The 25,106-nt window shown below is 50.3% G+C and overlaps 1 protein-coding gene across 1 annotated transcript in view; it reads right to left on the bottom strand.

Moving 5' to 3' along the window:
• Positions 1-304: 304 nt before the first annotated feature.
• The window catches only part of HRH2 (histamine receptor H2), a 78,534-nt gene continuing 53,732 nt past the window's right edge, over positions 305-25,106 (bottom strand). The window contains exon 3 of the mRNA XM_086720233.1: positions 305-765. Coding sequence (XP_086576359.1) covers positions 762-765 — 4 coding nt within the window. The 3' untranslated portion in view covers positions 305-761. The remainder of the gene's footprint in view (positions 766-25,106) is intronic.

Here is a 25,106-nt window from a genome sequence, read left to right as displayed (position 1 = left end):
GCTCTAGGCTTGCCTGCACTGCCCACTGGCTACAGGACTTTGGACAAGGGGCTTCCCCTCTCTGGACCTCCATTTCCACACATGTCAAATCGCAGGGTTGGACTAATTGATCCAACCTTAGGTTAGGTTGGACTAATCTAGAAGTCATTGTTATTTGCGTGCTTTGCATGGACTGGATTCTGCATTAAGTGTGCAACATAAATGATCTGTTTTTGTTCTCCCACCAAATCTAAGTTTCTTTGGAGAATCCAACTGTCAATAAAGATCATGTTAAATCTTAGGCCTTTTGTGTATCTGAAAGTTGTTCTAGGCACACTTTTGTATATTTGCAGACATCAGCCTCTTGATAGAGAACAAGGAATTTCCAATTAGATACACTATCAGTTAGGAATAGGTGTTGCTGTGTGTAATGGAAATCCCAAAAGTAACAGGGGCTTAAACACACAAAGATTTACTTTATTGCATAAAGGTAGTGCAGTGCTGGTATGCGTGCTCCAGGAACTCATTAAGAACCCAGGCTCCTTCCATGTTTATGCTCTGCTGCACACATCTTCTGTCCTCAAGGTCACCACACAGCCCAAGAGGACTCCAGGAGCTCCAACCATCACAACTCCACTGGAAGCTCAAGGAAGAGGATGAGAGGAAAGGCTGAAAGGGCTGTACTTTGGCTGAGTCAATTCCCTTTAGGCAGTCTTCCTGGAATGCTTACAGTTTGCTTCCACTTGCGCATCATTGGCCAGAACTCAGTCATGTGGTTACACCTACCTGCAAGGGGAGGATGGGAAATGTAGTCTTTTACCTGAGCACATTGCTACCCTGAATAAAATCTAGGTTTTGTTTGCAAGGAAGAATGGGGGAAGGAATACTGGTTGGCCAGTGGGAGTCCCTGTTGCAGATGCTTATGCGCAAAAGACTGTACGTATAATCACAAATCAGGCAGACCATTTTGCAGATGTATTAATGTAGCTATTTAACATAAAATACCAATGTCTGTATTAGTTAGGTTTCTTTTGATTGCAAGTGACAGAAGCCACATCTCAAACCGGCTTAAACAATAAGGACATTTATAACCCCACACATTTCACTTACAGAGATAGGGTTAGCTTCAGGGCTGGTTGATTCAGCAGCTCAACAAATATCACCAAACCTGGGGGCTGTCCATCTATCATTTGTCTTTTATTAGCGTTGGCTTTATCAGAGGCAACTGACTACAGTGGTTCCAAGAATTACATCCAGACTCAATAATACCCAGGCAAATACAAGGGACTATTATTTCCGGCGGCTCTCTCTTAGAAGCTACAAAATGTCCAGAAAAGTCTCTCATGCCTCAGTGGCCAGCATTTGTTTATAATCTACTCCTGGACAAACCATTGGCAAGGAGGAAGGGTGACTGGGCCACTGCTGGAGCTGGGATCAACTTCCATGAAGCTCATGGCTACTTGGGGGGGATAGTAGATACCTGAATAAAATTGGGGTTCTGTTAGTAGGGGACAAAGAGGAAGCATGCTGGTTGATAAGTGCTATCTCCATTTTGCAGCAAGGGGATTGAGGCTCAGAGAGGTGAAATAATCTGTTCAAGGTTAAACAGCCAGTGAGCAGCAGAGATAAAGCCTGAGCCAGGGAAAGTCATCCCAAATTTAACATGCTTAGCATCATGCTCTGCAACCAGAGAAGGGAGGGGTTTCAGAAGTCATCTGTATCAGTGCTTCCCAAACTTTAGCCGTTTGGCCCCCACTTTTGTGATTTTCCCCATATTTATTTACACCTGCAGGATGATATACTCAATATTTTTTTAAATTTAACTAATATCGCCTTTATAATTTTTCTGAAAATACACTCATGATTTTTCCATCAACAGTTGCAGGACAAAAGCACTGACATAAATGAGAAACCAGTCTTGCTTGACAGAAATAGAAGATAAATCACCAAAAGGAATACAATGAAAACAACTCTCTTATCCTTTCTAGAGGGATACCATTACCTGACAAATTCCTGAATTCAAAGGGTGCTCTGTCCCTGTTACGAATAAATGACCAGGAGTGAGGAAAGCATTAAAGACTTACCAGCACCAAGCTGAAGCTCCCTTCTTGATGAAATAACGACTTAAAGAGAAGGGGGGAAAACAGCAATCCTTTCTCATGATGCAAATCAATGCCACGTAAGGCTCCTGAACTCATCCCACGCACCATTCTTTGAGAAATCTTAACTTACATCAAAGCCCGAATGTTTTGTGACTGCCACATTACACATAACAACAAAATCTCAGAGGGCGTAACAGCAACAAGCATTCATCCCAGAGATCTGTGGTTCAGTTGCCACTCAGCTGTTCTAGGTGAGAATTGGCGAGGTGACCCTTCTGTCTATCGGCAACAGGGTTGGCAGACATTTTCCGTAAAAAGTCAGGGAGTGAAGAATGTTTTAGGCTGTGTGGATCCCACAGTCGCTGTTGCAGTGACTCAATGCTATCGTTGTGGTGTGGCAGCAGCTCAGGCAAGATGTAAGGGTATAAGCAGGGCTGCGTTTCATAAAACTTGGTGAATACCGAAATTGTAATTTCAGTAATTTTCACATGTCACGAAATAGGGTTCTTCTTTGGATGTTTTTCAACCAATAACAAATGTAAAAACATTCTTAGCTCTAGGGCCAAACAAAAAACAAGTGATTGACCAGATCTGACCTGAGGACCCCAGTTTGGTCATGCCAGTCTCAAACAACAACTGTCACTGCCCCTGCCAGGACTGGCTTCCGAGGCGTGGGACCTGTGAAACTGCACGTGGTCCTGCGCAGGCATAGAAGGATGCGCTTGGTTGAATGCTCTGTTACAACCATCTTGAAATGATTAATAATTTTTGAGTAAGGAGCCCTGCATTTTCATTTTGCAGTGGAACCTACAAATTATGTAACCAGTCCCGGTGTCTTCTCATTCGATGTGTGGAGACATGGAGAATCACACCCCCCAACAGTGGTCTCATCGGAACATGTTCTCCTTATGGTGATGGCAAGAGTGCTAGGAGCTGGGTGGAAGCACCTAGGTCTTTGAAGGCCTAGGCCTGAAACAGGCGGATTGTCACTTCTCACCTCCTGTTGGCTGAAGCAAGTCACCCGACTGAGCCCAAAGTCAAGAAAATGGGACACATTTTAATGTGAGGGGGACTCTAGCGTCCCCCTCTTTTAATGAGAGGGACTCTAATGTCAAATGACCCTAATGACAAAGGGCTTGGAAACAGGAAGAGGTGATGAATTGGTGCCAATAAGGCCATCTATCACCAACTCCCTAAGAGTGTGTTAATCATTCTGGCCATTTGCATACCACTAGCGTCAAATAACTCATTATCTGGTCCTCTTGTCTATCAGCTTTAATAGTCCTTTGATCCATCAGCCGAGGCAGAGGCAAGGACAGAAGACTTTTGTGGAGTTAGATTTCAGGGGGGAACAATACATGAATAGTCTTTCTTCCCCCTCTATGGGATCAGAGCGACTGACAGCACAGTCAGTCCGTGACAGCTGAAGCCAGGGGCTAGAACTAGTTGGCATTTTGAATGTACAAGCCAGCGTGCCAATCTCCTCCTAAAGATTCAGCCAGCTAGCTCCCTTTCCTGGAAGTGTCCTCTTGGGCCCTCAGTGCCTTAGATAGCACCTTCGTGCCGAAAAACTGGAGAAGAAAAATGTCTGGCTTGCATTCTACTTGGTGGCTTCTTTCTAGGTTTTAAACACATAGGAATAAACAGAGTGGGTCCGCAAACATCCATCTGACTATATCATTCCTCAGCTTAAAGTCCTCTCCCGGCGCCCTCAGCCCAGCTTGGCTTCACATCACGGCTCTTTGTGACGTGGCCACAGCTACCTACACAACTTCACTTCCTGCCACAGTCTACTCGCCATAAGCATCTAGACACACAGCACATCTGCCACCTCTAGGCCTTCGCACCCACTGTCACGATCTGGGAGGTCACCGGTGTGATAAGCCATCTCAAAGACTTTTAAACAAGGAGAGGAAAATTGTTGGCTCATGTAATGGAATATCCAGCGGTGGAGGGAGCTTGAGGCATGCAGAGGTACTTAAGTCATGCTGTTTAGAATATGCTTTCCTCTGTGTTGACTCCATTCTCAGGCAGGCACTCCCCTCATGGTGATCAGGGGTAGTAACTTCAGGAGGAAGGAAGAGTCTCTTGGGGCACCTGGGTGGTTCAGTCGGTTAAGCGTCCGACTTCGGCCCAGGTCATGACCATATGGCTCGTGAGTTCGAGCCCTATGTTGGACTCTCGGCTGTTGGCAGAGAGCCCGTTTCAGATCCTCTCTTCCCCCTGCTCTTTCTGCCCTTTCCCCGCTCATGTGCTTCCTCTCTCTCTCTCTCTCTCTCTCTCTCTCTCTCAAAAAAGAAGTTAAAAAAAAAAAAAAGAAGAGTCTCTTCTAGATATTCCAGCAAAGGTCCCAGGGCTGACTCCCGTTGGCCGATTGGGGTCACGTGCCCAGCATTAAACCAATGGTTGTGGGGGCTGGGGTGTACCGATTGGCCAGGACTGGACCATAAGCCCATTCCTGCATCTGGGAGAGTGGCATTAGCTCCACCTAAACCACGGGGACCAAGAGTGGGGATTTCCCAGGGGAAAGTCAGGAGGTGGTTACCAAATGAAGTGTTGAACAGAGGCGGGGAAGCCAAGGCAACAGACGTCCCCACCCTCTGGTTCCTTTGCCTGAAATGCTTCCCTCCTCTCTGCCTGGCAAACTCAAGCTAATCTTTCTGGCTCCACCTCCAGTGTCATTCCTCCTGTAGACCCCTCACCCCACCCTAGAGTAAGCCACTCCTTTCTCTGCGCTTCCTTCCCTCCCATCATTCAGTGCTAGGCTGCCAGGGGTCTCTTGGGGCCACCCGCTTCTGGAAAATGTCGATGAACTTTGCCAAACTCCCCCATTTCAGAGCCTGTGCCAGTTCACACCTTCCCTGATTTCCACACGCCCTTGGCTTTCCTCCTTGTGACACTCAGCTTCCACATCTGTGTGTACCGCCTCAGGTTGGCTACAGGTGTGCACATCTTGATACCCTCCCCATCTCAACAACAACAACAACATCTCATTACCTTTGTGACTTTGTAAGTTTCATAGCTTGACTGAGACCTGAGGGTGACAGAGGAATCCCATGGCTCCCCAACTAGCCCCGCCCCTTCTAAGAACACCCTTCTCCCCAGGGTGGCTCCCCCACTGGGAACAACCTTGACTCTTCCTATCTCCCCTGCAAGACACTGACCTGCCAGTCTGGTCTGCAGCGACCCTCCCCCGCTTCCTTGCTCCCCACTCTTCCCGATTCTGCTGAATACTTGACGTCACGGCAACTCCAGAGTCTGTTTAATCTCTCCCCTCTCAGCAGCATCTGAGCTCCTTGAGGGCAGGGCTGTGTTCAGGTCATTTCTGCCCCTCAGGTGCCTAAGACAGGGCATGGCACTGAGTAGGGGCTCAGTGGAGGCTAAATCCAAAACTACGTTCAACAAAAGGCTGCATTTAAAAAAAAAATCAGCAAGGATTTCTTTGGCCTCTGCGGGAAGCGCAGAGAGTGTGGGTGAGTGATGATTTCAGCAGAAATGCCACAGGACGCACGGGTTCTCCATTATTTATGGGACTAAGGAGGCATGTTCCCAGAGCGCTGCGATCTATTCTGAAGATGTCTGGGCAGAATGTGAGTGACTTTGTTCCCTAGAGTCCCTGCAACCCTACTCTGCAGCTACCAGACAGGGGGGCTTTCAGCTTCTTCTTGCAGCAATAAAGAAGTGTCTGGGGACTCAGTGCTGCTCCTGCCTTGTTGTTGTTGCCCAATGTGAGGGCAAGGATGGCGAGATGAGAGCAGGACAGCCTCTGAGAACAGAGGGGTCTGGGTTCAGGTCTTGCTCTGCCCTGGATCACTGTATGTTTCTGCCTTGCTGGGCTGCAGTGTTCTCATCTATGCTATGGAGGCCAGGCTACGTCCCTGCCAGGGGCCTGGGTGCATTCAGCAAAGCAGTAACCTGTAGGCTTACAGCCTGACGCTGCGTGCGCACAGCAGGTTCTCATTCAATGGCGCTCCCAGCTAAACTAGGTCCAGCTTGACCCTGTGTGGCTCTGAGTTCCTGAAGTCTCCCATCAGGTGGAGTTTGTGGATGGATTTTTTAAAAAGATTTATGAAGCATTGCTTTTCATTAGAACCGGTGGGTAGAGAGGCTGTGTAATTATTTGCAAGGGATTTCTTATTTATAGAAGGAAAAGTTGAAGGGTTTCTAGACGAGGCTATCAGCGCTTTTCTCGAGAGCAGAGGGAGTATGTAAGTTCCGAGCACAGGGGAGTTGTGCTGGTCCTGGAGACACAGGGTGTTCTGTTTTAGGGCATGTGCAGACTCTACAATCAGATGGACTTGAATTTTCCCCTTGTACTTGGTGACCCAGAAGTGGTTGGGGAGGGAGGTAGCCTCGTCTTCATTGGTGCTGGCCCTGATTTTCACGATGGATTTTTCCACTTCTGGAAGCCTTCTATAATGTTCCGATGGTGACCACCAGTGACTGTGATCACAGCGCTATCCTAGGGTCTGGTATTCCACAGGTGCTTAATAAATGCTTCCTGAGTGAATTATTTGATGAGCAGATAGCCCTGGACTCGGGGTGAGATGAAGCTCGGTGCCAATTTTATGTGGCCTTGGCTAAGTGTCTATTTCCTCTGAACACCAATCTCTGCATTTGTGAAAGTGGGTATAAAACCACTACTTAGGCTGGGTTTTTGAGGATGGAATGGATCAGGTCAGGAGAAGCACCTAGCACATAGTTAGCACTCAATCCATGATGGTTTCTCCCTCTGAGTGCCCAGATGCCTTCTTCAGAATTTCAGAAGTCTCCATTCCCCTCCCCCCACCTTTATTCTTTCCTAAATAAATAATTCTCTTTAAGTACTGCCTTCTAGATAAATAAAACTCTCTTATTTAATTTGATTGTTTTCCTGTTTGTTTAATTACTACCATTAAAACGTTAATGCTTTCTTGTATTTTTGTTTTTCATGGCAAATGTGATATTTTAGCTCCACTTGGGGTTGTTTTATTTGTCAAGTTTCTGCTGTTGCGAGTATCAGAAGCCGGATCCAAAGGGGGACTTGAGAAAAGAGGGGCATTTACTGGTTTTTGTAATTAAATCTCCCAAGGGGTTGCTTTAGCCAGAACAAGGCTGCACGCAGACGATCAGATGGTGTGTCAGGATACAATGTCCAGTTCTTGGCTCTGCTCTCCTGTGCCACGCTTACTCTGGGGCAGCCTTGGCCTCTGTCCTTTCCTCCCAATGGCATCGTTGAAAGACCTCTCCCTTCCCACTAGAGACACCAAGACCTTTGGGACTTGGGTCTGAACACTGCACCTCGGGGACTAGCCAGCCCTGCTGGGCTCCACGCCTGGAGCTGGGGGTGGGGATTTGGTCCCATCCAAATCTCCTGGGCTGAGAGAGGCAACGGGTGGGTCCTACAGGAAAACCAGGGTGGATTCTGCTATCTGAGGCAGGGGACACCGGGAAGGATTATTATCATTTTATGTTTTACAGGTGAAGAAACAACCAATGCCCACCACTGTTCTATTAGCAAATTCAAACCCCTCTAATAAGCTTATTTCCTCTGAGAATTCGGATCTGGGTATCTCAGAGTCAACCTCAAAGACCCTTGTGGGACCACGTTGTTTGGGTCAACTTCTAGGTATGTCCAGGGCCACATCTGGAGCCTGGTGGCAGAGGTACTGGCGTGGAGAGCCAAAGAAGGTTGAGGTTGGCCTTCGTCATGGCCCCTTGTCAAGCACACCCCCCCCCCCCCCCGCCCCTTGATGATCTTGTGCAGGTCCGCATCCTGGACCTTCATTTCTTCATCTGTGAAATGGAAACAAACAACGCCATCCTCCCAGAGATGTTTGGGGGATTCACTGAGGTGATGAGCACTTAGTAAGCGCTCAGTGAATGCAGAGCTGGCGGTGAACCTGTGCCACCTTAGGCAAGTCCCTCAGCTGTTAGAGCCTGAGCATCCTTGTCTGCAAACTGGATGATGATAATCTCCCATCCTGGGCTGGGCATGCAGGAGGCGCCTAGTAAGAGTTTGGAGACTGAGATTCTGCAGCCTATAAATTCCTACCAGGCGCCAGGCATTTTCACCAACGTGATCTTGCTGTTACTAAGTCCCCTGCTATTTAGATGAGGAAACGGAGGCTCAGAGAGGCAGACTTACTCTTCACACGGCTGAGGGGCAGACCAGGCTTTAACCCATGTCCTTACCACTGTTCCAGCTGCTTCCCTGAGGAACTGGGGGGCTGCTTCCATGTGTAGCACTCAGCCCTCAGGGCCTGGCTAAGAAGTCACCTCTCCTGTGTCTCCCCAGGGCTCCCCAGTCTGGGTGAGGACTCTCCTTGGTTTTCCCCAGCTCCCAGGTCCCCATCACAGCTCTCCCTCCCTGGCAGTGCTACTGTCTGTGTGTCTGTCTGGACCAGGGACCAGGCCCGATATGCCTCAGAGCCCCTGGCCCCCGGTGTGCTGCTGGGAGTGACAATGGAGTCCCTAAGTTTGGACACAATGGCATGGTGGAAAAAGGGCTTCTGGCCTCACCCACAGTTCTCCCTGCTGGACCTTGAGAGGGGTCGAGAGCTTCCCTGAGCCTCAGTCTCCTCCTCCCTTCTAGCTGTGTGGTGGTCAGGATAGAAGAAGTGCGACAGCAGCTGACATTATTTGAGGACTGACTCATTTCATTCACTTCTGCTGACAATCCTTTAAGGCAGAGACAAGGATCATGCACGTCTTACAGGTAAGAAATAGACTGAGAGACGAGAACTGATTTGCCCAGGGTTGCACAGCCGGAGCCTACAGCATGCACAGTGGGGACTCATAAATGGTGTCTATAATAACAATAAAGGTTCGTGGAATAAGGGGATGGGGGCTCTCTTGACCCCCCTGCCGCTGTGCCATCATGGGCCTCGTGGCCCTTGTTACATACCGAGCTTGGCCAGGCTGTGTACCCACGCAGCTTGCTGGGCCGTGCTGGCTGGGGAGGAGAGCCTGGCTCATACACACCAGGTCTGGGAGTAGCTTCTGGAAGGTGGGTGGTTTGCGGCAGAACAGGGGCCTCGCCTAGCCTCCCTGAGAAGCATCGTCAAGTCTGATGCTCTGATCTGGAAAACGCACTGCACCCCTGCAGCACCCCACATTTTCATGCACCTTCCTCTCAGCAGCGACACCTTCCTCTGTGGGAAGAGCTGTAGCAGCCACACGTGTTCTCTTCAGAGGCAGCCTCGATGGTGCTACAATGTTTACAGTGCGTGTTCCCATCGAGGAGGGGCTGAGAGAGGTGTGGCATGAGGTGGCACGGGACCCCATGTCAGAGACTCCCCAGGAAACAGCTAGAGATACTTGGAATATAAGGGAGGGGCCTGTGGAAATGTGGGTATCAATGGTAGGGGACCCAAGAGACTGTCCTCCTGAACAGCCAGCGAGTGTTGGGGCTGAGGCCAGCACTGGAAAGTTGGGGGGTCAAGGCCAGGGGGAGAGGTGCTCTGTCAGCTTTCCCAGAGGGCTGGAGGGAAGTAAGTTTAGAGGGCAGACCTGGATCCACCGTCCAGCAAGAGAATGATTTGCCAGAGAAGTGGTGAGCTTCCTGTGTCTGGAGGTATTCAAGTTTTAGCATTTTGAGCTCCTAAAGGGAGATTTTTATGGGGTAAAAAAAAGTAGCCCAAATATCTCAGAGTTCAGCTGAGGAGGAGTCAGTCCTATAGGAGAGAAGTGTGAAGAAAGCCTTCAAAGATCATAAAGTTTGTTGAGGGATGCCAGTGGTCCTCAACCCTGGCTGTGCATCAGATCAGAATCAGAGAATCAGATCAGAATCAGAGGTATGGAAGGATTAGGGCACCGGGATCTTCAAGGAGGCTTCCTGATTCTCTGTGTCCGGGGGAAATGACTGATGATCTGACTGCTGCTCTGTTGGGGATGGCCTTGTCCTTGTAGAGAAGACCTCAGGGTGAGAAGCTCTGAGCTGGCTTTTGGGGCCCTGTCAAGGACAGGGCGCTGCAACCCTTGGCGAAGGACCAATAACGCTTTTCTTTCCCTGCTCTCGAGGATGGCAGCTGTTGACTCTCCTGTAGCTTAGCATCTGGTCCTTCCAGATTGGTGGAAGGTCATGTCCCAGCAGATGTAAGTGACCAGAGGGCAGACAGGCAGCTCATCCCAAAGGCTGAAAGGACAAGGAAGGTCAAGGGGGCAGTGGGGAGGCACTTGGCTGAGGCGGCCAACTGGAGAGCTTGGGATCCTATGGGGAGCATTCTAGGTAGGGGCAGGTGAGCTGGGAGTGTGGAAAATCAGGGAGAGGTGGGGTGAAACAGTCTTGAAGGATGGGGAAGCCTGGGGAAAGGGAGAGGGACATTGCAGGTGGTCCCTAAGCCTGAGGCTAGTGCCGGAGACTGGATTTATCAGTACCTATTTGGTTGCAACTGGTAGAAATGGAATGGAACCCAAATAGATTTTTTTTTTCGTTCATGTAATTGAGAAGTCCAGAGTTGGCTTCAGGCATAGCTAGATCCATATTCTCAAACACTGTCATCATCTCTTTCCATTACTCAAATCTGCTTTCCCCATGTGTGTATTGCGTCAGAGGGATTCTCCCAAAGATAGCCACCATAGCACTTCTTCCCCGATAGCTCTGTAATAAGTTCCAAGAACAGTCATTGCCCTGGCTTGAGCTGTGCCTAGCCCCGAACCTGGCAATGGACGGCTCTGGTGGTCTTCGACTGGGTCATGGCCCAAACCCTGGGTTAACAATGTGCAGAAGTATTTCCACAAGGAAATGAAGTTAAGAGCCTTGAGACAAGGGGACAATCCTGGATTATCCAGGAGGGTTCCATAGAATCACAAGTATCCTTATGCATGAGAGGGAAGTGGGAGAGGCAGAGGAGGGGCTGTGAGGGCAGAAGTAGAGATTGGAGGGATGCAGTTGCCGGCTGGGGGCCATGAGCCAAGGGATGCAGGTGGCCTCTAGCAGCTGGAAAAGCAAGTAAACAGATTCCCTCTGGAGTTTTCTTGAGACCCATCTTGGACTTCTGACCTCTAGACTGGTCAGTGATACATTTGTGTCGTTGTAAGTCAGTAAGTTTGTGGTCATTTGTTACAGCGGCCAGAGGAAACGAATACACCCCTTAGTACTTGACATCTCACGTTCTGGATGTCTTGCTCTGCACTGGCCTCCCTCCATCACCAAGAGAGAGTCATCTCCCAGGGGCTCACTGCTGAAGGAGGGCTGGGGTTCGGGTCTGTTCCTCTCAACCAGCCCCGCCCCACCTGGCAGGTTGCCCCAGGCTCAGATTGGTCGCTGCCTGGGACTTACTCTGAACCCTTCCTCCTCCATCAGGACAGTGCCTACAGCTGACTGGCCTCAGTGTAAACATCACCCCCCCCCCCCCCCACAAGAAGTCTTCCACGTACAACTTCAACACCTTAAAACCCCCCTTCCTTGCACACTCTTCATCAGCTCGAACCACACTGGGGTGGAATTGTACGTTTCTGGTCTCTCCATTAGGCTGTGAGCTCACTGAGGACACGCATCAGTGTCTGATTCATCAGTCACTGCCTCCCCTCACAGGGCCTGCGCATAGTAGGTGCTCAGTAAACATGTGTTGAATGAATGAATGACCATATGTGCGCCACTAGGCATGAGGGGTGGGTCAGAGAAAACCCCTCCCAAAGATGGAGCTGGACTTGACTCCTGGCCGTTCCCCCCAAAAGCCATTTTCTCTTCTTCCTGGTTCTTGCCTCCCTTGTAAGTTAGATGTGGCCACGGGCTGAGTGCTGAGTCCTGGCTGGTTGGAGGTGAGGCTTTTGAGGAGCAAGCATGTCCCTTCTCATTGTCTCCCCTTCCCAAGGCTGGCAAGAGAGGCGGACAAGACTACAAATGGCGAAGCCTCTCCCTGATCCTGATGAAGAGGAAACCCCCAATGACTAGGAATACAGGCTCAGGTCTGTCGTATGAAGAAGCAACCAATTCAGACGTGTCGAGCCCTTATTCAGTTTGGAGCTACATTTCCGCAGCTTGTCCTACTCAAATTAATGCAGAAATTGGTACCTTGAAGTGAAGGTGTTGCCATAACAACATACGTGGCATGGTCTGGGATTGGGCAGTAGGTGGGGAGGACGCAGCACTCACAGGCGGGAAAGCTGGGGACTCCTGGTACGCAGTTGAGAACATCTAATGAATCGGCCGAAATGGAAGAGGAAAAGAGCCTGACAGCTAGAGTGCGTTTGTTCCTTTTTGCTGCCCACAGCAAGATACTACCAGAAAGCCACATGCTCAGGCAACAACTGTCCCGGCTGCAGGCTGAAATGAGACAGAACTCAGAAACGTAGGGCCCCTCTGGATGGGTTGGGTTTTCCTGACTTGGACTATTGCTCGAGCAAGAAACAAACTCCTACTGGGTGTGAGTGTTCCCAGGCCTCTGGGGCTATTTCTGCAGCAGCTGCCATGACCCTAATTACACATGTAGCCTCGGTAAGTACCGCCCTTAGGTGTAGACAGGCGCCCTGACACACACTTTGGCTGAGTCTCTGATGGCAGGAATGGGCCGCGTGGACCGCCCCTCCCCGCCGCCCAGGATGGCTCACACAGGACTCTGTGGCATGGGTCTGCAAGCAGAGGGCTGGACCCAGGTGGCTACGGGATTCCCAATGAGCCAGTCTGCAAAATGCAGGGAGACATAAAGGGCTCTGTTACCCCCAGATAAAAATAAAAGGGCTTTTGCCACTGAAAAGTAAAATTAGTTCCCGGGTTCTACGATGTACAACGTTCTCCCACATGTGTTGCCTCATGTGATGCACCAAACCTATGAGGAAGGTGTTACATTTTTCAGAGGAAGACACTGAAACTTCAAGATTAATGACTTGCTTAGGGTCACACAGCTAATGAGCAAAAGAGCTAATTCAAGGTCAGCTTCCCATCTCTAGAAATTTGCTGTTTAATGACTGAGAGAAGGGGCCTCTTTATTACTGGGGTCTGGTGAGTGTGTGTGTGTGTGTGTGTGGTCGATGACCATGGGGTCTTTGCGTCTCTGTAGGCCTCAGGGACCCACGTACTTGGATTCTGCTGAACAGAGGGACTATGGAGGACAGGGAAGCTTGCCCAGAACAATCTTCAGTGATGATACAACTGAGGCCCAGAGAAGCCGGGCAAGCTGAGATGAGCTCTCAGGACTTGTATCTGAACTGAAGGCTTCTCTCTGTCACTCACTCACTCTGCCCTGCCCTCCAAGGGTCTTGCCTCCTCGGCCGGCTCTCCCACACTCTGAAGGAGGAACCTCAGTCTCACCTGCTCCACCCACCCACGGCCACCTTCCCATGCTCTGTGCTGCAAGGCTGGGCTCTGGGAACTGCAGGGGAGTTCCGGGGACTGGAGTCCCAGCCTGGACTTGCTGTGTTGGATTGGGTCACGGACCTGATGGTCATTGGCCATCCAGCGTCCCTGCCCCCTTCCCTGGGGGGGGTTTGCCCCTCGTGCACTGTGGGTGGGGCTGTCCTGGGGCTATCCAGCCAGGTGGCTATGTTCTCCAGACCAGGCCAATGAAAGGCATGGCCTTTCTCCAGGAGTTTTGAATCATAGGAAGAGACTATTAGAGGTCATTCATCGCAGTGGTGGCAACCTGGCAGAGAGGAGAGTGTCCCCCACCCCCCCACCCCTGAGCTGCTCTGACATTTGCTGAGCTCAGTCCTCTGGCTTTCGTTTCATTTGGGGAGCTACCTGACATCCTTCCAGTAGATTAAGTTCCCTCACGTCAGGGTTTAGGGCTTGCAGCCAAGTGCTGTTGATGATGCTGACAGAAACCCGAGTGGATGGTAGGAAAGGAAATGTTCTCTAAAGCCTTCCTTAGAGCAACACAGTGTGCATTAATTGAGCACCGACTGTGTGTTAGCCCTTGTGCTGGGCACTGGGGTTCCAGAGAGGTTCTGATCTCCTTCACAGCCTGGAGGAGCTCACGGTTTGTGGCAGGGGAAGGAGACAGCAGTGTCGGCACGCCGCTCGGCCGTGTCTCCCATGTAATAAACTCCCAGCTGCTAATTCAATTGGCACCCAGGAGGGTTTGCTCCCGCTTCCTCTCATTTCCCTTAAAAAAATCAATAAACTGCTCATAATGTCTTCAATAAAGACTAAATCAGAGCATTTATCACCTTATTACAGGGTTGGCATTTTCTTTCTTTTTTTTTTTTTAATTTTTTTTTTCAACGTTTATTTATTTTTGGGACAGAGAGAGACAGAGCATGAACGGGGGAGGGGCAGAGAGAGAGGGAGACACAGAATCGGAAACAGGCTCCAGGCTCTGAGCCATCAGCCCAGAGCCTGACGTGGGGCTCGAACTCCCGGACCGCGAGATCGTGACCTGGCTGAAGTCGGCCGCTTAACCGACTGCGCCACCCAGGCGCCCCAGGGTTGGCATTTTCAACATCTTCCCCCCGCAGCTGAAATCCAGTTCATGTGGCATCATCTGGGAATCAGACAGTGGACCGAGACAATGGTTTATGATGAATTAACCAATAACCAACCTGAATTTGGCAGTTGACCATTTTCAGAGACTCCCACGGGCATCACATCAACCCTGCAGGTTAGAAGACTAGCTCAGAGACGGAAAGGAGCCTGCCAACATTCACACAGCTAGGATGGAAATGGTAGAGCTGGGGTTTGATCCTGGATCGGCCTGACTCCTCGGCCCTGGCTTTCTGCTGTAAAGAGTGCGGATGAATAGCTGGAGCTCTGGGAGCCGAAGGATGGTGGGGCTGGGTGGAGATCCTTTCTGCAAGCAGAAGGCTTAGGGAAGGGCAATTACTTGCAAGGTGCTGTTAGATAAGCATCCATGTTCCCACACTGCCCCCTGGTGGACTCCTTGAGCCTGGCCTCCGGGCTGTTGGAGGGTTTAGCTGGGAGTTTCAGGCTGATTGCGTCTGTGAGTAGGTTTGGGGAGACCTTCCTGGTGGAATAGCCCTGCTTTTGCACAGCTGAACGTTGAAGCCTTCCAGAAGAGATAAGAGATGTTCATGTATTTACTTGATTGTGGGAAAAGTGTTCATTCATTGATTCAACCTATCTCCAGAGACACCTGCATGCCCGGGGCCGAACAAAATGCTGACGATTTGGCACTCCCCTTGCCAGCAGGGAGGCCCCAGCCTCATGGAAGGGTCAGGCCCGCAGGTAGATACTTATGACGCAGGGCGATGTGGGCACTGTGAAGCCATGCCTAGGGCATCCTGGGAACCCTAACCTGGGCAGGAATGGGGAGTGGTGGGAGGGGCCAGGGAAAGGCTGGTCAAAGAAGGTAACAGGTCAGGTGAGTGTGCTGGGTAGCTGAGGTCAGAAGGCTACAGAGGGAGCAGCAAGCGGCCGTGTGGCCAATGGCCCAAAGCTTCAGGGACCCTCACTTTCAGGGCTCTGACTTCATCATTTTGCATTTATCATTTTGTGTTCTTTTCCTTCAGGACCCACCCCAAGTTGTGTGAGCTTCAGGGGCTCCACCTTACCTGGTTTTGCCAAAGGAGGAGCCAAAGCAGGGGTACCCCAGGGTCGTGGAGCAGGCAGACCAGGCCAGGCAGGCCAGAGCCCTGAGGAGTGCCTTGGGGCAGCAGGGGAGCAGAGGAGGGATGAAATGATAGAGGCGTAGAGCGGCAGGTTGGCTCAACTAAGAAATTCAGCTCTGTCCTGAGGGCAATAGGGTCCTATGAAAAGGTGCTCAGCGGGAGAGTGGCCAGGCTCCCCCTGAGTTAGAAAGGTTTTGACAGAATAGCGAGTTCTCCCACTGCGACCCCCAGACCCTGGCAGAGGGACGCCAGCCATGGTTCCTGGGCTTTGGCAGAGCTGGCCCTGGCCCTCCAGTAGTGCTGTTCTCCCCAGCGACAGGCGAGGAGGAGTCTCTGGGCCAGGAGGAGGTGCCCGCCTAGAGCCCACCAGCAGTCCCCCTTCCAGAACGCACACCTTGGAGAGCTGGGACCTAACCCCAGGATCTGTGTAGGCCTCGCCCCGGCTCCAGGCTCCAGAGGGTGGATGACGGTGTGTGCCTGGCTAGGTCCAAGGACAGCTGTTTTGGGGGTGTGGAGTGGGAGTTGGAGGGTGCCTGGTGGAGGGTGGCAGGCAGCTGGAGCTGCTGCAGAGTAGGGGAGGACACTGCCTCAGTGGTCTCTCTTCGTTGCCTTCATCTCCTCCGCGGAGATACATGAGCACCTGCTGGGTGCTGGGTGCTGAGCTCACCAGGCCAGACCCAGCTGGTTTCCTGGGCCAGATGTGCTACGCAGGCTGGGATGCAGCTGGCGGGAGGTGCCAGGAATGGGATCTGCAGGTAGGTAGTAGAATCCAGAGGCTGGCAGCTGCACGCAGGCGTGAGTGTGTTCTTCGAGGAGCCAGGCTGAGGACCAACACCGGGTCAGACGGGGGAGATAGTGGCATGCCAATGCGTGCCTGGTATAGTGACACGTGGGGGAGGGAAGGGCAAGGGAGAGGACTAAGACCCAGATGCCAGTGCGAGGAGTCCTCAGTTCATATTTCTTGGCTCTTGGTATGTAGCACAGGAGTAGGTCAAGTGGCTTAAGAGTCCAGGGCTGGAGCAAAGATGCGAGGGGAGAGACCACTGTTGGGCCTGGGGAGCCTTATCTGGGGCTTGGCGGGGGGGGGGGGGGGGGCAGATGGTGGCCTCTCTCTGGCAATCTGGTCTCTGGGACATGGTCCTGTTCTCTCCAGAATAAGATTCCCACCATGTCTGCAGCCCCAGGAGGCAGCAGGAGGCTCCCCAAAGGCGGGGAGGAGGCGCTTGTCTGGCCCAGCCTAATTAGACCCTTCAATTGCAATTACTTTTGCAATTAGCTCAGCTGGTAATTGGAACTGGAGGTGGTAATTTCTGTCCTTCACAGAAGCTCCCTCTGAACTGAGCTTTGCTCATCTGTCCAGGGTGCAGGGTAGTGCTCTGGGGAACGCTGGGCTCTTGGGTGGGAGCAACGTGCACACAACCCAGGGCTTGGCTCAGAGTGAAGCATTTGGCTTCTGCCGGACCCCTGGGATGGGAATTCTGGCCACACCAGGTGCGGGCTTGGTGCTCTGCCCTTGAATGTGGGCTGGCCTAGTGACTTGCTTCTTCTAACTAGTAGAATATGACAGAGGCAAGGGGCGTCACTTCCACGATAGGTGAGAAAAGATTGTGTCTTCTCGTTTGCTAACAGACTCTCTTTCCTGCCTCGGGTTTGCACGCTTTGAGGGAGTCAGCCGCCATGTGGGGGAGGACTGGGCAGGAAGGAACAGAATGCTGCCAACAACCAGTGAGTGAGTCTGACAGCCAGTCCTTCCACAGTTGAGCCTTTGGATGAGACCACAGACCTTGGGCTGATGCACTTTGATCACAACCTCTCGAGAGACTGTGAAACAGAAAAGCCAGCTAAGCAGATCCCAGGTTCCTGACCCTAGAAACTGTGAGATAATAAGTGGGGGTTGTTTTAAGCTGCTGAATTTTGGTCTAAGTTCTTATGCAGCAATAGGTAACTAGTACATGGACAAACTATTAAATTAAATATATTCTGTCCTTTGACCTTGACAAAGTATATTTTCAAACTACCTGAAAGGTCAGGTTCAACTCTAGACTCTTTGGACTCTTTGGAGTTCTGCGCCAGAGCATGGAGGGAAGGGGAGAGCTGGAGTTGTGGCATGAGGCCATCCCACTTCTCTTCACACACATCCGTCTCATACACCCCGGCTCTTGTACACGCCCAAGAGTTAAAACTCCATATACCAACCCCTCCCCGCCAGCAAATAACCACGTCTGGATCCAGCCATGCCCACACCATTGGCATGGTCTACCTCAAGGCGTTGGATCTAAGGGAAAGGCTCCTGCAGGCCCTAGAATTGGGCTTTAGCAGTGTTTGGCCAAGGAAATCCAGGGTCTCAAGTGTGGTTTAGAACGGGGGGAGGGTTGAGCTCCTGTTGGGCACATCCTATGAGGTACAGCTGGAGGTCCAGGGCAGAATTGTCTAAAGCTCAGGAACCAGAGCAGGGGCCCTTCTTGCCCGGGTTTGGGGGTGGTCCTGGGAGGGCCCCTTGTTCCAACCTTCGCAGACAGAGTGAGGTACCCCCAGGGATATGGCAGTACAAAAACAACCCTGGAGAGGCAGGAAGGGATGGGGGAGATTAAATAATACCAGTTCAGGGTTCGTCAGGGCCCACTCTGTGCCAACCAAGCACTTGCCAGGCCCAGCCATCCAAGGATTTGAAGGACACAGCCTCTGCCTTCCCAGTTAGTAGGGGAGGACACACCTCAAAACAGACTCAGTCCTTCTCCCCAGGCATACAGATTCTTGAAAACCTATACACAGGAGAAATTCTGGTTCGACAGGCCTTCACTCAATTAGAATGGGTTGAGTACCTATTACATGCCAGGAGCTGGGTATTAAGCAGGAAGAGATTTATTAGCACAGGAGTTGTTAGGAAGCTCCTAGATCCTTGGCAGAACCAGATGCCCTCTGAAGCTCGTTCTGCCCATCAGCCTGGTGCTGCCTGAGACCACCGCTTTCTGCCTGGAGTGGATTTTTATTTTTTTTATTTTTATTTTTATTTAAAAAAATTTTCTTTTAATGTTTATTTATTTTTGAGACAGAGCATGAACAGGAGAGGGGCAGAGAGAGAGGGAGACACAGAATCGGAAGCAGGCTCCAGGCTCTGAGCCATCAGCTCAGAGCCCGACGCAGGGCTCGAACTCCCGGACCATGAGATCGTGACCTGAGCTGAAGTCGGATGCTTAACCAACTGAGCCACCCAGGCGCCCCCTGGAGTGGATTTTTAAATTGAAGGTGCTTGCTGCTTTTGATCAGGAAATCCCGTCACATGTCTGCACCCGAAGGGCGAAGAAGGCTGGGAAATGCAGATGTTTGCATTGGACACCGGGCAGGAGGAATTCACAACAGAGGAAACCCTGAACACGTGGGAGGGTGCTCACAGGTTTGGGCAGCCATGATTGACAGCTGCCTGCATTGCAACAGGAGCATGGAATGATAAGGAAGGACAAGTCGCATGGGAGCAAACCCAGCAGCGTTAACTCACCAACGCACAACAGCAAAGCCTTTACGCTTCCTCCTACTAACACGCCACTTGTCTTTGGAGACTACTGGTTTGAGGAAGAAGAATGGATCTGATCTTACCAAATAAAGGATTTTCAATTCCTTCCAATTCTTTTGCAAGTCCCAGCCTATTGCAATTTTGGGTAAATGTTTAAACAACCCCACGAATGAATGCGCGCTTTGGCTATTGTTGCAATTTATAACCTCCAGCTCAGGACTCCCTCCCACTTTTCACTGGGCTGGTATTCTCCCCCTATCTAGCTTTTGCCAGCATTATTGCCAAAAGAAAAAAGGTTGATTCCAGAATATAAAAAAATAAATAAATAAATAAGACTGCAAAATCAAAACCAATCAATGTTTATATTTAAACATATTCTACAAGCAGTAATATTATGCCAGCTGGTGAACTGCAGTTGAATTCAACACTAACAGAGTCATTTAAGGTGGGGTGTGAAAACATTTTAATGCATTGATAAGATATGGAGTCAATCCTCCCAGATTAGCATATCTGTACCGGAAGGACCTTCATCAAACATCAAACTACACGATTTTTTTCAAACTTGGAACCTTAACCATCTTCATTTGGTGACATGTAAAACAGTTATCTACCTTAAAATTGTGGAGCTTTTGAAGCAAATATTTACTAGGTACCAAGTAGGTGCTGGGCCCTTTGATATATTATCTCATTCCACCCTGATTTGATCCTTACACTAATGGTCACTCCCATTTTACAGATGGGGAAACCAAAGTACAAATGAACGAAGAACAGGCCCTAACTTGAACTGGAACCAGAATTCGGATGTTAGGGTTCTGAGGTCAAGAGAGGAGTGAGGGTCCTTCTCAGTAAAACTCTCAAAACCTTGAGATCCAGTATGCATATTTGCTTTCTCCTCTTACCTTGGGTCAAAATATAACCCAACACTGTTTGTCAACAATGATATGGTGGGCCTGACCACAATTTCAGAGACGTGAGGACAGGAGCCTAATCCCCACGCTGTGGCCACATGAGTGATTTTGATCTGGTTCAGAGTTTCTTGTGCTTGAAATAGGTAGTAATGCTATTTATAACCCCATTGTCCATGGTGGCTCAAAATCGCTATTTCTAGATTACCGAAATCAAAATTGGGAGAGTTAAAAAGATCATTTGGACAGGGAGATATGAATCCCTATTGAGAACTCTTCTTTGCCCCAAGGGGTTACCATGGATACAAACTGGTGAATTGATTGCTCAAAAAACAGCTCAAAACCAGAACATTCTCCGTATTTCCTGGTGTCACGTCCTCACAGACTGCAGCCAGGAGTCGATGAAACCAAAGTGGTTGGACGGCTGTTGCCATCAGGTAATAGAAGAAGACTTCTATTAGTATGCTTTCCCATGAACTTTGGTGGATTGTGCAGAAGAGGAGATGGGTCTCTTGTGGCCCGGATCAATAGCTGGCTTGTTTCAAGGCCCTGGCCTACAGCATGACAGAGGACCACAGAGGCACAGTGCGTTGGTGATATACGGCAGGAATTTTGCCCACACTCTCCCACCACATCCTAGGGAGCCCAGATGGGCTTGTCAAGTGTATCTGGGCTTCTGTAGAGTTGACCCCATCAGAAGTAGGGCAGGTGGGACAGGCTGCCAATCCAAGAGAACGTCCCCAGGTACATAACTATTTTTTATTTCCATTTTACACTTGGTGAAACTGACACACAGACCATGCCTTCCACTTTGTCTTGAGGGATTCCTAACATCAGAAATTATGACCACTGAGGGGCGCCTGGGTGGCTCAGTCGGTTGAGCGTCCGACTTCGGCTCAGGCCATGATCTCACGGCTCGTGAGTTCGAGACCCGCGTCGGGCTCTGTGCTGAGCCTGCTTCCAATTCTGTGTCTCCCTCTCTCTCTGCCCCTAACCCACTGGCATTCTGTCTCTGTCTCTCTCAAAAATAAACAAATATTAAAAAAAATTAAAAAAAAAAAAAAAGAAATTGTGACCACTGAGAATATACCATATTAAAAATAATTTTTATATAATCATGAGTTGAGCCGAAGCTATGGTTGACAAGCTATGGTAGACATCTAAAATGTATTTTGTAGCTATTTAGCTGAGCATCATTCATTTTTTAAGTTTACATTTTCTTATATTTTGGAAGCTCTGACTTGTTCTTTCGGTTCCCAAATCTCTCTGTAGGTCTCAGAACAGCATGTGGTTCTAGTGTCTAATGGATGGAATAACCCTGCCAGCAGGGGGCACCCCTGCCCATTGCAGTGGTTAGAAAAACAAGATTTTTGTCAAAGCAGAATTTTCAAAAGATTAAAAACACAACTCATGCAAATGTATAGTCAACACGTAACAGAGTTTAATTGAACCCATTCGGGGGCGGCGGGGGGTGGGGGGGGAACAAGCAAGGTGGTAAAGTTAGCGCAAAGAAGTATCTGAGAGACAACTCTGTACCTGGAAAGGAAGAACCTTGAAATAAGACTGCCAAGAAACAAAACTGGTCAGTGTCCTACAGCACAATAAACCATAACCTCTGGCATTATCTTTTCTACGGAAGAGAAGTCACTTGCATTTCTACCGGGCCACAGGAAAATCATTTGCAATGATCAATCTTGTACAAATTAACATGTGGCTGCAGACTCTGGTCCCTGATCAATAATAAATAGTCAGCAAAGGGACCCTTCCCCTAGAGAATCATCTAATACTGGTCACGCCTGCTAGCCACGATCCAATATGACACTCGGAGGACACACCATCACCTTGAGCCCTATTTCCATGCTTTGGATACATTTTCTTAAGAATAGAAAAGATGTTTTCTGGGGCAAGTCCTGGCTGGGCTCAGGGCTGGATGTCGGTGCATGGGTACCCGGGCAGGTAAATAGTTCCGCACCCCCTCCAGATCTATGTCTCTCAGTCTCTGTTCTACACTTACTCAGTAGAACCAAGGGAGAAATGATTTTTCCGTAAGAACAACCAGATACAGAAAGAAAGTCACTCATTCACGTCTATGGTCCCAGCGAGTCAGTTCTGAAAATACTCAGCAAAACATTTCTCATTTTTTGGTGGTTATTATTCCTTCCTTAGGTTGCCTTTGGGAGTATCCAAATCCAATAACTAGTGGGGAGCATAGTAAAGAGTTTTAATTTTATATAAGACTTTTTTTTTTTTTTTTTTTTTTTGTAAGCAACAGGAATGACTGGGTTTTAGAATTTCGTTGGGTGTCACTGTGGATGCCAAGCTTGCTCTGACTGCACACGTACACGCAAATTGTATGGAACGGGCAAGTCCATAGGGACTAAAAAGAGACCGGTGGTTGTCAAGGTGTCGGGGAGAGACCGCCAATGAAGTTTCCTTTGGGGATGACGAAAATGTTCTGGATTCAGACAGTGGTGACGGTTGCACAACTTAGTGGATGTGCAAAAAGTGCTGCATTGTATACTTTGGCCACTGTGAGCGAATACTGTCTTTCACACCACCTATGTGACTTGGGCAGGCTGGCTTCCTCCCTGGGGACCCAGAGGAAGGTAAGACTTGGTAGCGCTCATGGAAAGCCTGGGGTGAGCCCAAGGAAAGCTTTGGGAATTTCTTCTAGTTAAATGTCCTGTCTTGCACTCACCGGAGGTAGGGCATCTCTAGGGGGAATATTCTAACTTCTAGGGGATGGAAGAAGCCAAGGCATGATAGAAAAGACAGGTGGGATGGTGGGGCTGTAGGGAGACAGGCCTCCCACCTCCCCAGGGTCATTGGTGGGAGCTTGGATGATCTGTGCCTCTCTGAAGGGCTATTGGGCCACACGTAGAGTCCATTTCCAGAATTAGGACGTATGTTAAACACACATGCACGCCTCCCCCCCCCCCCATACCACCACCACCACCAAAACTCACTTGCATATGTGCACAAGGAAATGTTGTCAGACGATCAGCATGGTATTGTTTAAACAGCTAAAAATTAGAAATGACTCAAATGTTCATGGCTAGGGGGACACCACAGAACACCCTCTGGTAGTTAGCAACAATGAAGGAGCTCTTTATGGGCTAATGTGGTTGACCCTTGGAGACACATTGCTGAATTCAGCTCCTACGGCGGAGTATGGCGTTTATGTTAAAGCAAACAAAACTGAACCAAACACCATGCAGCAGACTGGGTAGCAGAGGTTGCATCAGGGAGAATTGCTAGGGGGAAGGAGGGAGAAGGGTGGTCAAAGGGACTCTGGGTTTCTCTGGAATGTTACAATTTTGAAGACAAGCGGGTCTGGGTTGGAGCCTCAGCTGTGTCACTTACTTGGGTTTTTAACTGCTCACTTTGTGTCCCTCTTCAGGCCCCAGCTGGTGGGGATGTGAATCTCTACCGGGCAGGGCTGACTGGTGGAAGAAATGAGCTGGCGTCTGTGGAGGGGCTGACATAGTGTCTGGGCACAAGAAGGGACTCATAAATGTCAGTTGAAAGATGATAGGGTCGTCTGGGAGCCACACAGAGCCTGCAGGTCCCTCTGGGACACTATTTCCTCGGGAATCCTGCCAGGACCACTGGGCACATGAGAGCCCCGGTAATGCCCCAGCAATGAGGGCTGTGGTCCGGCCAGGCTTGCACAGCGGCATCTCAGGGCATGAGAGGCACGTTGTGCTGTGTGACCCTGAGTGGGGAGGTTGGGGATGTGGCACGGACACCTGCAGTGACCTCCAAAACTAACAGATTATGAACCCCTTAGAGCTACCAGCTGGGTGAAAGGAAGCTTCTCCCAGCCAGCCACTCTTCAGACTATTAGTGACCACGGAAGGCTCCTGAATTGTCCCTGGAAAGCTTGGAATTCTGGGAGGTATGTGTCCTTGGCCATTATTTCCTGCTTTGGTGGCCTGGAAAGAGCTCTCTCAGATGGACAGCGAAGATGGTAAATTCTCCCTCAAAGCTCCAGCTGCAGTCGGGTCAGCAAAGGTGAACCGCTGGCTATGCAGCCGAGATGGGATTCCAAATGGATTCCCACAGTCTCGGCTCTGAGCGCTCCCTCCTCCCACCCACCGCGCTTCTAACCTGCGTTTAAGCACAGCCCGGCCCACGTGCCCCAGGAGCGCATCCCTTCAGAAGGTCATGGCTGCCGCGGCCATGTCCTCCCCACACTCCGCTCTCTGCACCTTCCACCAGGCCTTGGTCATCCCGGCACTGGCCCCTGTGTCCCATTCCTTCCATGGTTCCTTGGTGATTTTAGGTTCAAGCCAGTCTCCCTGGAGGGTGGGGAAGGTCTGTTCCTTTGGGCTCCCAGCATGGAGTCTATGGCCTGCAGGAGAGCCTGTGATAGATCCTCATAAAATGCTACAGTCCGTCCTCACTGGCAGGGGCTGCTCCCTCAGCTCGAGTCTGATCTTTCCATAACACACACGTCATCGTTTTAGCCTCTCTTGATGAAGACCCTTCCAAGCCATGCCATGACTCCTGTGCCCAATGCAGCCGCCTTGGGGGGGCCTCCCCGCGGTCAGCCCTTCCAGATGCCCTGATCTCCTTTTCCTCCCGCCGCCCCCCCCCACCTCTTTGCCTAGTTAGCAATAATGGTTTAGCTTCTCTCCAGCTCCCTATTGGTGGAACCTAAGCTGGTTGGAATAGGATGCTGGAAATTGCGATTCCCAGGCTTCCAGCCCTGGCCGGTTGCCTATGCAGTGCCCCACTATTCGTCACACCCACTAGTACAGTTCGGGGGACACGTCCCTGTCATCTTCTTCCATCTACACAAACTGCTTAACACCATCTATTGGCTCCATTTGCCACTCTCATCTTTCCCAATCCCCCTTAGCACATCTTGGTCTTTTCTCCCCTGAGAAAACCCACATAACAACCCATTCTGAGCCAATCACTTCCCGCGAGCTTTGGCTGAGCTGACACGGAATCCCTTCTCTGCCTCCGGGGACATTCGACAAGGCGCGCGCCTCTGGGCCTTCTCTGCAAGGCCCCACGTTCAGGATTCCACAGCCTCCTCCGGCCTCTTCCCTTCCCTCCCAGGGGACACTGCTCACCCCTGTCCTCAAACGGTGACCTCGACTCTGGTCAGCT

This window comes from Puma concolor, chromosome A1 (assembly GCF_028749965.1).
Source record: "Puma concolor isolate L17-30 chromosome A1, mPumCon1.1.hap2, whole genome shotgun sequence".
NCBI classification, from domain to species: Eukaryota; Metazoa; Chordata; class Mammalia; order Carnivora; family Felidae; genus Puma; species Puma concolor.
The sequence above is the reverse complement of the archived record's forward strand: the minus strand, read 5'-3'. Positions and strand labels throughout refer to the sequence as shown.